Source organism: Anomaloglossus baeobatrachus, chromosome 5 (assembly GCF_048569485.1).
Source record: "Anomaloglossus baeobatrachus isolate aAnoBae1 chromosome 5, aAnoBae1.hap1, whole genome shotgun sequence".
NCBI classification, from domain to species: domain Eukaryota; kingdom Metazoa; phylum Chordata; class Amphibia; order Anura; family Aromobatidae; genus Anomaloglossus; species Anomaloglossus baeobatrachus.
The window spans coordinates 237,993,460-238,011,347 of NC_134357.1; the positions used below are offsets into that span (position 1 = coordinate 237,993,460).

General features: G+C 43.2%; 1 protein-coding gene across 4 annotated transcripts in view; it reads left to right on the plus strand.

Moving 5' to 3' along the window:
* Positions 1-5,682, plus strand: part of LOC142311115 (uncharacterized) — an 84,235-nt gene extending 78,553 nt beyond the window's left edge. For all 4 annotated transcript variants that reach the window (XM_075349233.1, XM_075349232.1, XM_075349234.1 and 1 more), the window contains exon 9: positions 4,130-5,682. In XM_075349233.1, coding sequence (XP_075205348.1) covers positions 4,130-5,304 — 1,175 coding nt within the window. In that variant the 3' untranslated portion in view covers positions 5,305-5,682. The remainder of the gene's footprint in view (positions 1-4,129) is intronic.
* Positions 5,683-17,888: the final 12,206 nt, after the last annotated feature.

Consider the following 17,888-nt stretch of genomic DNA (forward strand, 5'->3'; position numbering starts at 1 on the left):
CCCCTGTCAATTACTCACAGCGGTTTTTACATGACACGCCTGGGGGGGAGAACCAATGGGTTTTCATGGCAGCCAGGTTTCTGCTGAAGGTCCTCATCATTGCTTTCTTTGTCCTCTTGTGAAACCCAGTCTGTACATATGTAAAGAGAACAAATCAAAATTCCAGAATTGTGGTTCTTCCTCCACACTTTCCTAAAACAAAAAGCAAAAAGTTGCATGTATACAGTAATCGTAACAATAAAATTCAGCTCCCCATAAAAAAAAAACAAGCCATCACACAAGTCCATCGATAAAAAAAACTAATTTCTTAATTACCTGCTGAACTATATTTCAATTTAATTGTTTATTACATAAAGCATACCATAAAGTCAAGACAAAAAAAAAACACATTGACAGTTCTTTGCCATTATATGCACTTGGATTTTTCTGTTATTTTCCAGTACATGGTATGGTAAACTGAATAAGATTCAAGAGCCTAAAGGCCCCGTCACACGCAGAGATATGGCTAGCGAGCGTACCCGCCCCCGTCGTTTGTGCGTCACGGGCAATTCGCTGCCCGTGGCGCACAGTATCGTTCGGAGCCGTCACACGGACTTACCTGCCTAGCGACATCGCTGTGGCCGGTAAACCGCCTCTTTTCTAAGCCCAATAGGAGGGGATGAGATGAGTGGGACGAACATCCCGTCCACCTCCTTCCTTCCTCATTGCGTGCGGCCGCAGGTTCGTCATTCCTGCGGTGTCACATGTAGCGATGTGTGCTGCCTCCGGAACGACGAACAACCTGCGACCTCAACAATCAACGATTTTTTGAAAGTGTCAATGATGGACGATTTGGTGAGTAATTTCCATCGTTAACGGTCGCTCGTTGGTGTCACACGCAACGACGTTGCTAACGCTGCCGGATGTGTGTCACGGAATCCGTGACCCCGGCAATATATCGTTAGATATGTTGCGTGTGACGGAGCCTTAATTCTTACTTATTTTGTCAGATTTAAAGACAATAATAGTAGCAAGACAATGTAGCCATGTTTTGGCCATATAGTCTTTATCATTGTTTTTTTCTTTGACTGGGTAGAAAGGTAAGCCACGTTTGCATAGACTTCTCCTTGTTGTGCATGGGACTTTTCTTTTTGTAAGGTAACATTCATACTATTATGCAAAACTATAACTTGTTCCGCTAAAAGCAAGTCCTAATACCACTATATTAACAGAAAAATTAAAAAGTTATGGCTTTTGGAAGAAAGGGAGGTAAAAAACTAAAGCACTAAAAATGGCCTCGGAAGGAAAGGGGGAATAGAAAATGTGGGGGATCAGACAATAGACACAGTGCAGCTGATTCGGAAGAGGAAGGGTAGACAATGAGCTATGAATTACCTTTCAGGAATAGGCTACTTGGCGTATGAGGCATTGTGCCTGAAGCAGTGACATGTTTGGTCAGAAGCCTGTTAGACACTTTGGAAAATCTTCTGAAAGCTCCACAAGGGGAACCAAATTAATCACTTCTCAAACTCGACTTTGAGTGTTTTCACGTTGTCTCTTCTTTCACTAACACCCAGCTTCCTGATTGTCGGGGGCGTGTGCTCTTGAAAATTGACAGTTCTAAACATCGCTGGTCGAAATGTATCACTCTTCCATGCTGCTAGCATGGGGAAAGTATAGGGGCACATAGCTTTAATGGATGCAACCAGCCTTTCAGCTTCAGAGTGCCACGAGCAGGCTCTAAATCATAAAACCTGCTAATGACTCCCGTTCCTTACTCAGTTAGGAATCTACTCTTGAGACTGCAGAGTGGCTGGTAACCTAGGCAACAAGCTGTACACAATATAATTAAAGAAAAGGTGTCGTAAAAAAAAAATTCAATAACTGAAAAACTGTAAAGTATTAATGTTTTAATGTTATGTTTAAATATTATTATTGTTTTTAATTGAGCAAAATATAAAAAAAAAAAATAAAAGTTTGATATTTTTCATTCTTAACCACTAGGGGGAGCAGATGCTGAATTCTTACTGTAGACCTAGCTCACATTACAACTGCAGTAAAGTGGGCAGAATCTGCCCTCCTGTGTGTGATGTCACCTCCTCCTCCCAATCTGGGGGTTTCCAAAAGGATAAGAGAGAATGAAGTTTAGGATCACAGTGCAGCGCTATTTTTGTTAGTGACCGCAAAGTGATCCTAATGTGTAAAGTATCACCGAGGACCGCTGGCATAGTGCTCCACTATATACTATGCCCCAATGTATACTGCGCTCCGCTGTATACCGCGCCCTGCTGTATACCACGCCACGCTGTATTCCGCGCCACGCTGTACCCTGCTGTATACCATGCTCTGCTGTTTACTGTGTCCCACTGAATACCGCGCTCTCAGTATAATGTACTCCGCTGTATACCGCGCTGCACTGTATACCGTGCCCCTCTGTATACTGCACCCCACTGTATACCGTGCCCTGCTGTATACTGAACTCTGCTGTATACCGTGCTCCGCTGCATACCGTGATCCTCGGTATACTGTGCTCCACTGTATTCCATGCTCCGCTGTATACCGCACCCCACTGTATTCCGTGCTCCACTGTATACCGCACGCCTCAGTATACTGTGCTGTGCTGTATTCCACGCTCCACTGTATACTGTGCCAGGGGCCGTGTCCAGCTCACAGCAGGGAGCTCTCAGTGTTGTGTTACAGAATAGGGTCGGAGAGCAACAACTGTCTCTTATGCACAGGGGGCTGCCGTATTTGAGGTAACTATCGTTACACACAGTAAATCCAAGCTGCAAATCTGAAAATAAGGAGCGCTAATAGTGTAATACCAGATGGATAGGTACGGTATATAGGAATATACAATCACCGAATTAGGTTGTGAAAGTCACAACCACTAATGCGCATGAGATACTGGCGTCTGCTGCAGCCCCACGTGGATGAACATTCAAAATGGAGTAGAGAAGGGGTTAACCCCGTGCATCAGCCAAAATGAAGATGTGGAGATGTTGATGATAATAAACTATCTTTTAATTCCATAGGTCTACGCGTTTCGAGGTGAAAACCTCTTCCTCAGGACCAGTACATGAACAGAAGACTTCTGTTGATGTACTGGTCCTGAGGAAGAGGTTTTCACCTCGAAAAGCATAGACCTATGGAATAAAAAGATAGTTTATTATCATCAACATCTCCACATCATCATTTTGAGTGATGCGCGGCGTTAACCCCTTCTCTACTCCATTTTGAAAGTAAATCCAAGATGGCAGTGCCCAGTGTTTCAGTAAAACTAGAATTAAATAAAAGTTAAATAAACAGTGAATTTAATTTTGTATTAAAAAATAATTGATTCCATAATCACTATTATTATTACATAAATAAAAAAACAACACCTTACCTTTAAATATCCCTCTGTTCTTGAGAACAGATAGGATTTTAATAAGAGGTACTGTAGATTGCAAAGTTTTTTTTGTTTTTGAAAGCACTTTGCAATTTTACCCAGTTAAAGAGGACCAACCACCAGGATTTTCATATATAAACTAAACCAAGTGCTATACTGGTGCTATCATGCTGATTCTAAACACACCTTTAGTTGTGAGATTGGATGTATAGTTTCTGAAATATAGGCAAGTAAAGTTTGTGAAATGCTCTGTTATTTGATTGATAGCAGCTAAAGAATATCTAATAGCTGGGTCGGATTTTGCTAGTTATTCCCACACTTGTCTGCCTGCCTGTGCTTCCTTCCCCTGTCCTTCCTCCCCCTGTAATAGCAGAGACAGGGGTAGGAAGGAGAGGCAGGCAGATAGGGGCGGAAATAACTGGTAAAACCCCTCTAACCTATTAGATATTCCGTTGCCCCTATCATCAATTAACAGTGCATTTCACAAACTTTAATTGCCTATATTCCAGAAAGTATACATCCGATCCCACAACTAAAGGTATGTTTAGAATCAGCATGATAGCGCCAGAATAGCACTGGCTTTAGTTAATATATGAAAATCCTGGTTGTTGGTACTCTTTAAGAACTTGAGGCATCTGATTTAGAGTGAGGCCTTCATTCTGAGAATTCAATCTGATCTGTGAGCACCTAGTTATAAATTGTTATGAGCTAAGCATATAGATTAAAATATAATATTTTTTTTCTTATTTTTTCCAACAGATGACTATACCATAATATATGAGGACCATCTCCTTTTACCTCCAGATTATGAAGTAAAATCTAACAGCGTTATAGAAGATCATTGCGGAGAACAGTTATCAACACTTCTTGCCACTAATACTCCATCAGTGCTTCATAGCAAACTATACACTGATCACATTAATCATAGGGAACCATCATCTGGTCAAGCACAGATTGCTGAAAAAGGTACAAAAGTTAAAGGAAGTAAAATGTTTCCATGTTCTGAATGTGGGAAACATTTTAAAAGGAAAACTAACCTTATCAAGCATGAAATAATTCATAAAAGTGAAAATCCATTTTCATGTCCAGAATGTGGGAAATGTTTTCGACAGAAATCACAACTTTTTAAACATCAAAGAAGACACAAAGGAGAAAAACCATTTTCCTGTTCAGAATGTGAGAAATGTTTTTGCCAGAAATCAGATCTTCTAGTACATCAAAGATCTCATACTGGGGAGAAGCCATTTCCATGTTCAGAGTGTGACAAGCGTTTTATTCAAAAATCAAGTCTTATTAAACATCTGAGAATACATACGGGAGAGAAGCCATTTTCATGCTCAGAATGTGAGAAATGTTTTACTCAAAAGTCACATCTTTATAAACATCAGAGAACTCACACAGGGGTGAAGCCATTTTCTTGTTCAGAGTGTGGGAAATGTTTTACCATGAAAGCAACTCTAGTGGAACATCTGAGAACTCACTCAGGAAAGAAACCGTTTTCATGCTCTGAGTGTGGGAAATGTTTTACTAGAAAAAAACATCTACTTGTACATCAGATAACTCACACAGGTGAAGTGCCATTTTCATGTCCAGAATGTGGGAAATGTTTTAAACAGAAGGCCTATCTTGCTAAACATCAGAAAACTCACATTGTGGAGAAATCCTTTTCCTGTTCAGAATGTGGAAAATGTTTCACTAGGAAATGGCACCTTATTGAGCATGAGCGAATTCACACAGGGGAGAGACCATTTTCATGTCAGGAGTGTGAGAAATCTTTTAGGCACAAGTCTGATCTTGTTAATCACCAGAGGACTCACTCAGGACAGAAGCCATTTTCATGTGCGGAGTGTGGAAAATGTTTCACCAGGAAATCATATCTGGTTTTACACCAGAGAGCTCACACTGGGAAAAAACATTTTTTATATCCAGATTGAGGGAAATATTTTATCGTGATTTGAATGTTCAGACTATTGAAAATTTTACCTGATTTCCGTTTTTGTGTCAAAATTGTAATTTATGTAACATGCTATCCATTTTTTTTAAGTTGTTTCCATTCAACAAAAGGCTGCCCACTACTTGAGATGAGCACATAGATTAGAGTGGAATTTAATTCTACTGGAATTTTACAAAAACCTGCATTTGCCAAAATGCTGATTGTTTTGTTTTTTATTTTGTCTCCATGCATACTGAGCAAGATGACAGCCTCTGGCCATTTTCCTGAACCATAACTGCATCATATTTATACGAAACACATTAAATTGTGCTGCAATGGGGGGCCCACTTTTTCTGTTAAAGGGGACTAATCACCAGGATTTTTGTATATAACCTAAAGCCAATGCTATGCTGGCACTATCAGGCTGATTCTCTACATACCTTTATTGGTCAGCTCGGATATATCGGTTTTGAAATCCAAGAAAGTAAAGTTTATAAAATCGGCAGCTCCTTGAGTGACAGCAGCTAAGGATCAGATAATATCTGGGGGGTATTCATACTTATCCCCTCCCCGTTAGAATTAGCATAAGTATTATGCAATCGATTAAACTTTTCTCTAGCAGGACCTGTGTGAGGTCATACCCATAGGACCAGAAGGGGCGCGGCCTCAGTAAACAGAAAAATGTTGCTCCCTGGTATCAGCTTTGTTGGCTGAGGCTCCGCCCATTCTGGTCCCATGGGTATGACCTCACACAGGTCCTGCTAGTGAAAAGTTAAATAAACTGTATACTACTTATTGTAATTCTAACAGGGGTAGGGAATAACTATGAATACCCCCCAGATATTATCTGATCCTCAGCTGCTGTCACTCAAGAAGCTGATGATTTTATAAACTTTACTTTCTTGGATTTCAAAACCTATACATCCGAGCTGACCACTACAGGTATGTATAGAATCAGCCTGATCGTGCCAGTATAGCACTGGCTTTAGGTTATATACAAATATCCTGGTGATTGGTTCCCTTTAAGTTTCTCCATTAGTAATTATATAGAAAATTCAGATCTACCACTATCGAATGGCTTCACTTTACTTTTTTTTATTCATATTGACATTTGTATTTGAAAAATTATCAATAAAATCAGAATTTGTAAAAAAATTCTCCTGATCTGGTGCTGCTACCATTTTTGCTATAACTTCATTAACACTTACTCATATGTTTTGTCCTTTACATTTTTTTCCGCGTATTCAGCAAATATTCAGCAACTAAGAAGGTACGGTGTTTCTCTAACAATAAACCATGGGTGACTCCAGTGTTGAAGGCCCTGTTGAATGAGAAGAAGAGGGCTTTCAGATCAGGCAATAAAGAGGAATTGAGGAGAGTGCAGAAGGATCTTAAATACAAGATCCGGAGGGGTAAAGAAAGCTTTAGTAGGAAGATGGAGGAGCAGCTCCATCAAAATAAAGTCCGAGAGGTCTGGAGTAATATGAATAAAATCTCTGGCCACTTCAAAGACAATGGTGGTGCCATAGGGCCTATAGATCGGGGGTGGGCTAATGACTTGAATTTGTTTTTCAATAGATTCGATTTTGGCCCGTTGACAACCTCTCCCACCCCTCTGCTTCCAACTGGTCCCCATCGCTTGATGCCCCCCCACTTTCCGTTCCCTGCTCTCTCCTCACCTCCACCACAAACTGAATTAGACCTACCTTCCACCCCAACTCGGCCTCACATTCATCTAACAGTTGATCAGGTAAGGAGTCACCTTAGGAGAATAAAGATCAGGAAGTCAGCAGGACCGGATGGAATCAGCCCCAGACTGCTCAGAGATTGTGCGGAACAGCTCTGTCAGGTCGTCCTGCACATCTTTAATCTGAGCTTGAGTCTGGAGAGGGTTCCTGATCTGTGGAAGATGTCTTGTGTGGTTCCAGTGCCAAAGATCTCACATCCTAGGGAGCCTAACCACTATAGACCTGTGGCTCTGACTTCTCATGTGATGAAGACGATGGAGAGGCTTATCTTGTATCATCTCCGTTCTGTGGTGGGCCCAGTGCTGGACCCCCTGCAGTTTGCCTTCCAGCCCGGTATTGGGGTAGAGGATGCTGTTATCTATCTGCAGCATCGATGTCTCTCTCACCTAGAGCAAGCAGGAAACACTGTGAGGGTCATGTTTTTTTACTTCTCCAGTGCTTTCAATACCATGCAGCCTGCTCTGCTGAGAGGGAAGTTGGAGGGAGCAGGAGTGGACAATCAGTTGATGGCTTGGATAATCGATTACCTCACCAACAGACCACAGTATGTGAGGTTTCAAAACTGTGTGTCTGATGTGGTGGTCTGCAGCACTGGGGCACCACAGGGCACGGTCCTCTCACCCTTTTTGTTCAGTCTGCATACGTCGGACTTTAGGTACAACTCGGACCACTGCCATCTTCAGAAGTTCTCGGATGATACGGCAATTATTGGATACGTATCAGACGGGAATGATGAGGAATATAAGGGTGTCATTGGTGATTTTGTTGACTGGTGTGAGACCAATGCTCTCCAAGTAAATACCAACATGACGAAGGAGATGGTTATTGACCTTGGGATGAAGTCACCCCCTATAGTACCGGTGAACATCCAGGGAAAAGACGTTGAGACAGTAGACTCTTACAAGTACCTGGGTGTCCACCTCAACAAAAAGATGGACTGGACTACGAATTCAGATGCCCTGTATAAGAAGGGCCAGAGTCGACTCCACCTATTGAGAAGGCTAAGGTCCTTCGGTGTCTGTAGGACTTTCTCTAGAACATTCTAGGACACGGTGGTAGCATCTGCCTTTTGTATGGCGTGGTCGGGGGGTTGTTTGCACTGAAAGGGACAGAAACAGGATCGACAAACTGGTGCGGAGGTTAAGCTCTGTGCTGGGTTGTCCTCTGGAGTCTGTGGCTGTGGTGGGTGAGAGGAGAATGTTATCAAAGCTGAAAGGTATCATGAAAAACCCCCTCCACCCTCTGCATGAAACTGTGGAGGGCCTCAATAGCTCCTTCAGTCAGAGACTTATACATCCGCGCTGTAGGACAGAGCGCTTTCGTAGGTCCTTCATTCCAACTGCAGTTAGACTGTATAATAAATTGTGAAGTTATCTTTTGAATGGATAATTCAAGTACATAGCCATTGTTAATGTCGCGGGCGGAGGGGATGCGCTCGCCACGCTCGGGTCCGGGGCTGCTGCTGCTGCTTGGTGGCTCGAGCGGTGGGTCGGATCCGGGGACTCGAGCGGCGCTCCTCGCCCGTGAGTGAAAGGGGGGTAGTTCGGTTTGGGGATTTGGTCCGTGACGCCACCCACTGGTTGTGGTGAGGTTGGGCACCACCGCTGCTATTGACGGGGATCCCGGGAGCGATGGTAGGGAGCAGCTGGGATGTTTCTCTCCCCTCCGTGGGTAGGGGGTTGGTGGTCCCGGGGCCCAGTGAGGTGTCGGGGAGGCAGGGTTGGCAAGGTGCAGGGTCGCTTGGACTGCGCAGCGCAGTGCCGGATGGCACGGTAGTACTCACTCAGCCACAAATGGATGCAAAGTCTCTGGTAAACCAAACGGCTGGATGGACGGGTCTCGCAGCCGGCTGCTGGGGTTTCTCCCGGACGGTTGGTGGTGGTTGCCTTTCCCTGCACCTTTGTGTATGTTCGTTCCCGATGGCTTCCCACTGGTAACCCACTCCCCAGCGTGTATATGTGCCGGAGGAGCCCTTTTGCCCGCAGGCTCTGGCACTTGGAACTCTAGCTGTGGCGGTAGCTGTATTTCCTTTTGCTGGTTGGACGGTTGCCTTCAATCGGGTCTTGGCTGTTAGGAAATCCCTGGGGTTCCGGTCACTGACGGATTTGACCTATTTAACGGCGACTCCAAGCCTGGTCGGGGGCCGCAGGCCCTGCCGGTTTGTGCTGGCTTCACTTCGCTCCCCGGTTCGGTACCGGCGGGCCACCGCCCGTCCCCGGTCCTACGGTTCCGCGTTGATCTACCTCTCCTGCAGACGGCCACCACCGTCTGCCAACCTTGCTCTCGGTGCCCGGGCCACGTACCCGGACACAGTCAGTTTGCTCCTCTACTACCACTTTACTCCTCACTCTTCCACTTTCCTTTCCCACCTCCAGGACTGTGAACTCCTCAGTGGGTGGGGCCAACCACCTGGCTCCACCCCACCTGGTGTTGACATCAGCCTCTGGAGGGAGGCAACAAGGATTTTGTGTCTGGCTGATGTGCCTATCTCGGGGTGGGGGTGCATGTTGTAGTACCAGTTACTATGTTGATGCACTGGTCCTGAAGAAGATGTATATCCTCGAAACGCGTAGACCGATGGAATAAAAGAATACGTTTATAACATCAACGTGCTACATCTTAATTTAGGCTGATGCGTGGCATTAACCCCCTCTTCACTCTGATTTGTAGTACCTGTGACGACCTGGCTAGTCCAGGGCGCCACATTAATATGTATTATTATATATATATATTTATTACTTATCTTTTTTTAATTCTTTTTTACCCTTTCCTGTATTGAGCTGCAGTAATGTGCAAATTTCCTCACTGTGGGATCAATAAAGTTTTATCTTATCTTATCTCTTATTCTATAGACCATAGATATTTCCTTCTTCAGAAATTCTGCATGCCATGCTTAATCAATCACTTTCCAATTCCTTATATATGGCTATTTTGTATCTGGGGAGACACCCCTATATAGACTAGACATTTATCCACTAGGGATACAAAGGGTACATGGGGCCCAAAATGTTGATAAAATTATAATACTTTATTGAACAATGATTAAAAGGTGAAACTAAAATTAACAAGATATCCACAGGGGGAGGGCTGCATCATATCAATGGATTTTTTTTTGTATAGAAAATGTATATACTGTAATTGTAATGACGTAAAAAAAATGTGGTTAACATAGGTCAAATAGCACTTTGGTAATACATGTATCCACATAAATCTAGACATAAACTAATATTGTAAAAAAAAAACTCTGCCACATGTAAATAATCATTTCTATAGATGTTTTTTTCTATATAAAAAAACATTGATATCTGGTATGATGCCGTCCCTCGACATCTTGCTAATTTTAGTGTTATTTTTCCAGAAAGTATCACGATTTTATCCACATTTTGGACGTCATGCACCCTTTGTATCCCTCTGTATGATAAAACCCAAGAGAAAAACATAAAATGAGCAAATATCCCATAATAAAGTAAAGAATAGTAGTACATTTAAATGACATATGGCACTTGGTTAACACTGTTTGATCAAAAGGCGTAAACCCCATCCCACCTCGACAAGGTATATCCATCTGGGGGCGGTCCTACTCGAGTATTAAAACCTCACCATCAATGTGAAAAAGGAGAGAGACGGACAAGACCAAACTACTGACACCTGTCCATAGGAAGCTATATATATGCAATGTCTAGCTCAGGGGTAGGGACTATAGCCCAACACAGAAAACAAAACAAAAACTAAAATATGAGCCAAAGCATAAGTTAATATATGATCATTAGGAGCACGTTCGGCCATGTCACAGACAAAACCCAGGGAAAAACACAAAATCAGCACATATCCTATAATATAGTACCATAAATAATAGTAGTACAAAGTACAACAATTCAGATTTACCATTGTCAAAGGCCTACAATCCTGTCTACATAATTAGTCTTCCTGGATCAATCCCACATTACAACCCTCATTCCCTTAGTACCCTCGCAGAACTTGCATAGTATTACTCTCCACCCTGCCTTCACTCCACTTTGTTTACTCATAGTGACAATTGTGTTTTTGAAAAAATATCAATAAAATCATAATTTTATAAAAGAAAAAAAAAGAGAACATTCTCCTGATCTGGTGCTGCTAGCATTGTTGCTGTGACTCCATTTACACTAGCTCTTAAGTTTTGTCCTTTACAGTTTTTAGAAATATTAAGAAAAGGTTATTCTATAGAGCCAGGGATATTTCTCCATATTCAGAAATTCTGTATACACTGATTAATTAATATTCAGCATACTCTATAAGATGACATATGATGGGTTGTGAGTTAGTGCTGCTTATATTTAGCTATTGCTTGAAAGTGTTAGGGTGCAAGAAATGTTACTTACTAAGTGAAATTATCTGATGTTTAAGTTGTTGTCCACTTGTCATGATTCATGCCGGTCTCAGCCGCTGCTGAGCCTTTGCTTTTTTCCCATTCCAGGGTTTCTGGTCATGGGAGGGGTTAATCTCTGCCTCGTTCTGGAGGACAGGCCACTATATCCTGGCGCTGCTCTTCCAGAACATCGCTAGTAATAGTTCCTGCTCTGCAGCACGTGAGCCTGGCTCCTGTGAGTGTTCCTATGAGCCGTCCCATCATCATGCTACTGTCCTGACCTGTGCCTTTCCCATTCTGCCTGTCCGCCTATGACCCCCCTTGACTTCCCGGTCCCGTCCCATGTCTCTCCCATTTTATATCTCCTTGACCGTTTGTTCACCTAGCCGCTCCAGAACTCCCAGCCCCGTCTCTTTGTGTTTCTCTGATCTCCCGCCTTCTGACCTTGTGTTGTTTGTATTTGTCTTCGGCTCTGCTTTTTCCTCCTGACTTCCGTGTTACTTCCTGGTTCTGACCTTCGGCTTGTATCAGACTACATTTTGCATCTCCCTCTCATCTCCAATTGACATCCTGATAATTGACTCGGCTTGCTGAGCTTCTCTATTGTTTTTGCGCCCTCTAGTGGATATTCTGCTTACTGCACCTTGTGTCAGTTTCTCCACTAGAACAGCGTGACAACACTACTCGGACAACCTCTTCTCAATCCCCATATTTCCAGCTCTCATTTCCTCAGGATGCTAACTATGTGTGAAGGAGGGAAGATTAAAGCCAGTGCTGACTGGTCGCAGGTATCAGGTGAAATAACAATGTCATGAGATCCTCAGGAGAGCCAGTGTTGACACTGCTGGATCAGCGCCAGCACCGGAGCACGGGCAGTATTAATTATTACTTTACTGGGGGGGGGGGGAGACACAGGGATCGAGAAGAGTTTGTCCGAGTTGTGGACAACCCTTTTAAATTCTATAAAATCTTGCTAGGAGACTCCTTTGTTGGGCAGCGTGTATGTTTGTTCATAAGGCTTCCTAAAAAGCAGAGATACTATTATAACGGCTTGAATCTATAGAGAATTTTCCGTAATACATTCAAGAATCTTAACTAACTGCAGATCTTAATCATAAAACACCCATCTATACTTCACATTCAGATCTCCCATAAAGGATATATACTTATTTATGTCATACATTTTACCAGCAAATATGCAGTTATTCATAATACAATATCCAAGCAAAAGTTGCATTTAAAACACAGAAGTTGTATTCTACTTTTTGAAACTTTACACTCCTATGATTCTTCACTGGGACATTAAACTATTTTCAATATTCCTTATGTGTTCATTAATTCTAACTTTAAGGGTTCATATCTCTGCGGCCTGCATACTGATATCTGCAATTACATTGCAATAAACACCTGATGGTGGGTATGTGGTTCTGCAGCTTAGTCTGTTCAGGTCATTGGAGCTGAAAAGCAGCGACACATACACAGCGCTTCCTGTCCTTATGGTGTGTATGTGGTACTGCACCTCAGTCTGTTCAGGTCATTGAAGCTGAGAGGCAGCGACACATACACATGTGCTCCCAATTACCGCACACCACGGGTGGCGTCACGAACTATCATCTCCATGTAAATATCCCCTTTCACTTTAGAGTGTGGCCCCGAGCCCCCGGGTCCTTAGACCCTCGAGCCATGAACGGACATTGCCCATGGATCCGAGCGGTTCGATCCGCTGCTGGGGCGGCACAGAGGTAAGTGACAAAGTTAATCAGGAGACCTATACTACATTTGTAATAGGAAGTATTTGCTAATATTATTATTACACCAACTGCATATTGAAATTGGATCATGGAACTATTGATTCACACAAATATCCATTTATGAATATACAGTATATCTATATACACACACAGAGATTATACATAAACATATACATCTATATATGCACATAAACATATTAATTAATGTATGTATGCATTCACACAAATATCCATCTATCAATATATATACAGTGTATATATATATGTATATATATATATATATATATATATATATATATATATATATATACCCACACACACATTTACATAGATACACACATATATATATTCCCTGACAGAAATTCTGTCGCTTATCCATGTTATGTAAATAAAAGCTTATAACCTGACTTAAAATTCATCCATTGGTTTCATAAATTACTCTTTTGAAGGTGAAACCCTCCAAAATTTGGTTTTCGGTTATGAAAATAAAGTTGATGCAAAGCTGAAATATTGATCATTTAATGAACACAGAAAGGTCAGATTTTGGCAAGACAAAAGTTTTGTCGCCTTGTCAAATAATGCTCCCAATCCTAGTTTACATCCTCACCTGTGCTCACTAAATGATCGGTTAATTAGTGGGAGTGTATAAAAAGAAACCCAGCACCCCAGACCTTCAGTTGAACTGCAGCTTGACCTCTGACAACATGGTCACAGGTCAGATTTTGGCAAGACAAAAGTTTTGTCAACCACAAAAAGTAATGTGAAATTCAAACAAATAATTAACTTCTAATACAAAGATATTTTGCATAACATTGGTGAATGAAGTTGTGGTGCTATTAGAGCCATATTAAATATTTTGTGTGACTTCCATGAGCTTGAAGGACTCCATCCATGCGGTTCAACAAAATGATTCATACATTTATTGATGAAGTCATCAGGAATAGCAAAGAATGCAGTCTAAAGGGTGCTTTACATGCTGCGACATCGCTAGCAATCTCGTTAGCGATGTGACACACCAGATCGCAGATACGATTTGCCGAGATCGCACATAGGTCGTTTTTGTAGCACTGGTCACATGTGCGATCTCGGCAAATCGTATCTGCGATTTGGCGTGTCACATCGCTAATGAGATCGCTAGCGATGTCGCAGCGTGTAAAGCACCCTTTACATGCCTCCCAGAGTTCATCTAGATTCTTTGGTTTTGTCTTCCAAGCTTCCTCTTTCATCCTACCCCAAACATGCTCATGTTCAATGATGTTCATGTCTGGTGACTGTCCTGACCAGTCCTTGAGCACCTTGATCTTCTTTGCCAGGAGGAACTTTGTTGTAGAGATGGATGTATGAGATGGAGCACCATCCTGCTGCAGAATTTCACCCCTTTTATGATAGGGAATGTAAGAGGTAGCTAAAACTTCTTGATATTTTAGGCTATTGATATTTTGCCTTCCACCTTGCAAATGTTTTGCACACCCCCATACTGAATGTAACCCCAGACCATGATCTTTCCACCACCAAACTTATCTGTTTTCTAGATCCATATGGGCTCCAATAGGTCTTTTGCAGTATTTGCGGTGGCTGTGGTGTAATTCAACTGAAGATTCATCAGAGAAATCCACCTTCTGCCACTTTTCCAGCATCCATCTGTTTAGCAGGCTGTGGGACTGCCACATGTTTTTTTTAATTGCCTTTTGTTTAGTGCTGGCTTCTGGGCACTGATTCTACCATGGAGGCCATTTTGAGACAGAATCCTACAAACTGTTCTAGTTGACACAGGGACTTGAGGTGACCAGGCCTTTTGGAGCTCTGCTGCAGTGGAAGAGGGGCTGGCTTTGGATTTTCTAACCAACAAACGTTCCTCCTGAGCTGTTGTATTGCGGGGTCTTCCGGACCTGGGCTTGTCAAAAACATCTCCAGTCTCTTCAAATCTTTTTTTAATTCTTTGTACTTGACGCTGAGACACATTAAAGGTGCCGGCCACATCTGCAGTGGATCTGGTCTTCAGCCTCTTGATAATCAAGGGTGGATTTTTGGCATGTTGTCAGAGGTCAAGCTGCAGTTCAACTGAAGGTCTAGGGTGCTGGGTTTCTTTTTATACACTCCCACTAATTAACCGATCATTTAGTGAGCACAGATGAGGATGTAAACTAGGATTGGGTGCATTATTTGACAAGGCGACAAAACTTTTGTCTTGCCAAAATCTGTCCTTTCTGTGTTCATTAAATGATCAATATTTCAGCTTTGCAGCAATTTTATTTTCATAACCTAAACCAAATTTGGGAGGGTTTCAGCTTTCAAAAGACTAATTTATGAAACCAATGGATGAATTTAAAGTCAGGTTATAAGCTTTTATTTACATAACATGGATAAGCGACAGAGCTTCTGTCAGGGACTGTATCTATACATATAACGTATATACTGAGGAAAAAAGTTCCAGGCGGCACTCAAAAGTAAATGGTGCTCAGGTCTATGGAAAGCATCCACAAGCCAAATTAAGAAAAAGACCGTCACTCCTTGTATTCTTTATGAAGACAAATCTTTTAATTATTCAGTTCCATGGACAGGCGTCACAATGTAAAGCGTTTCGGCTTGAGCACAAGCCTGTCTCAAACAAGATAATGACTCCATCAAAGTTCCCACACTAAATAACTGAGGTTCATGATCCTAGTGAGAGTTAAGCTGGTGTCACACTAAACGACAGCGACAACGACGTCGCTGTTACGTCACCATTTTCGGTGACGTAACAGCGACCTTGTAAGTCGCTGTTATGATCGCTGCTTAGCTGTCAAACACAGCAGAAGCAGCGATCATAAGGTCGCTGTGCTACATGTTCAGAGAGCAGGGAGCCGCGCTTAGCGCTGGCTCCTTGCTCTCCTGCAGCACACATCGGGTTAATTAACCCGATGTGTGCTGCAGCTACATGTCACAGTTCAGAGAGCAGGGAGCCGCGCTTAGCGCTGGCTCCTTGCTCTCCTGCAGCACACATCGGGTTAATTAACCCGATGTGTGCTGCAGCTACATGTCACAGTTCAGAGAGCAGGGAGCCGCGCTTAGCGCTGGCTCCTTGCTCTCCTGCAGCACACATCGGGTTAATTAACCCGATGTGTGCTGCAGCTACATGTCACAGTGCAGAGAGCAGGGAGCCGCGCGCACTGCTTAGCGCTGGCTCCTTGCTCTCCTTGCTACAGTATACATCGGGTTAATTACCCGATGCATACTGCAGCCACATGTCACAGTGCAGGAGCCGGCACTGGCAGCAAGAGCGGAGGCTGGTAACCAGCGTAAACATCGGGTAACCAGGGAAAGGTCTTCCCTTGGTTACCCGATGTTTACGCTGGTTACAGCTTACCGCAGCTGCCAGTGCCGGCTCCTGATCGCTTCATTTCGTCGCTCTCTCGCTGTCACACACAGCGATGTGTGTGTCACAGCGGGAGAGTGACGACCAAAAAATGAAGCTGGACATTCAGCAACGACCGGCGACCTCACAGCAGGGGCCAGGTCGTTGCTGGATGTCACACACAGCGACAGCGACGGGACGTCGCTGCAACGTCACAGAAAATGGTGACGTAGCAGCGACGTCGTTGTCGTCGTCGTAATGTGTGACACCAGCTTTACACCCTTCTCTTTGCATAGTCAAATATGCCCCAATTAACGCAATTAACCTATTAAATAATTTAAACCCCAAGCTCTATCTCAAATATAAAGAAAGAGACAAAAGGAAAAAAAATATATCAATGCAGAGGATATGAAGGAAAGAAAAAAGGAACATCAATAATGATTAATGTGAATCATCAAATTAAAATAAAGAACAAATTTTGTCCATACAATCTTTGTCATAATTTTTTGCTATAATTTTTTACAATATATTGTAAAAGATTCACATGGTGTCTTAAAATTTTATCTATTTGGCACACAGAAAACCATGAATTGTGTTGTCCCAACCAGCCAAATAAACTTCAAAGAACATTTGCTACAAAGTTACACAATGAGGTTATATTGTATCACAGAGAGATACTGATCAGGGTGGGTCATTCACTACAGGAAGCCACTGATATTACTCTCTATTCTAAGCAAGCGACTGCAGCCTGAATATCCAGTAAAGCTGGGTTCACACATAGTGGCAGCGACAACGATGTCGCTGTTACGTCACCATTTTGTAAGTCGCTGTTATGATCGCTGCTTAGCTGTCAAACACAGCAGATGCAGCAGCGATCATAACGACGCTGTGCTTCATGTGCAGAGAGCAGGGAGCCGCGCTTAGCGCTGGCACCCTGCACTCCTAGCTACAGTACACATCGGGTTAATTACCCGATGTGTACTGCAGCTACATGTGCACAGAGCAGGGAGCCGCGCACACTGCTTAGCACTGGCTCCTCGCTCTCCTAGCTACAGTACACATCGGGTTAATTACCCGATGTGTACTGCAGCTACATGTGCAGAGAGCAGGGAGCCGCGCACACTGCTTAGCGCTGGCTCCCTGCACTCCTAGCTACAGTACACATCGGGTTAATTACCCGATGTGTACTGCAGCTACATGTGCACAGAGCAGGGAGCCGCGCACACCGCTTAGTGCTGGCTCCCTGCTCTCCTAGCTACAGTACACATCGGGTTAATTACCCGATGTGTACTGCAGCTACATGTGCACAGAGCAGGGAGCCGCGCACACCGCTTTGCGCTGGCTCCCTGCACTCCTAGCTACAGTACACATCGGGTTAATTACCCGATGTGTACTGCAGCTACA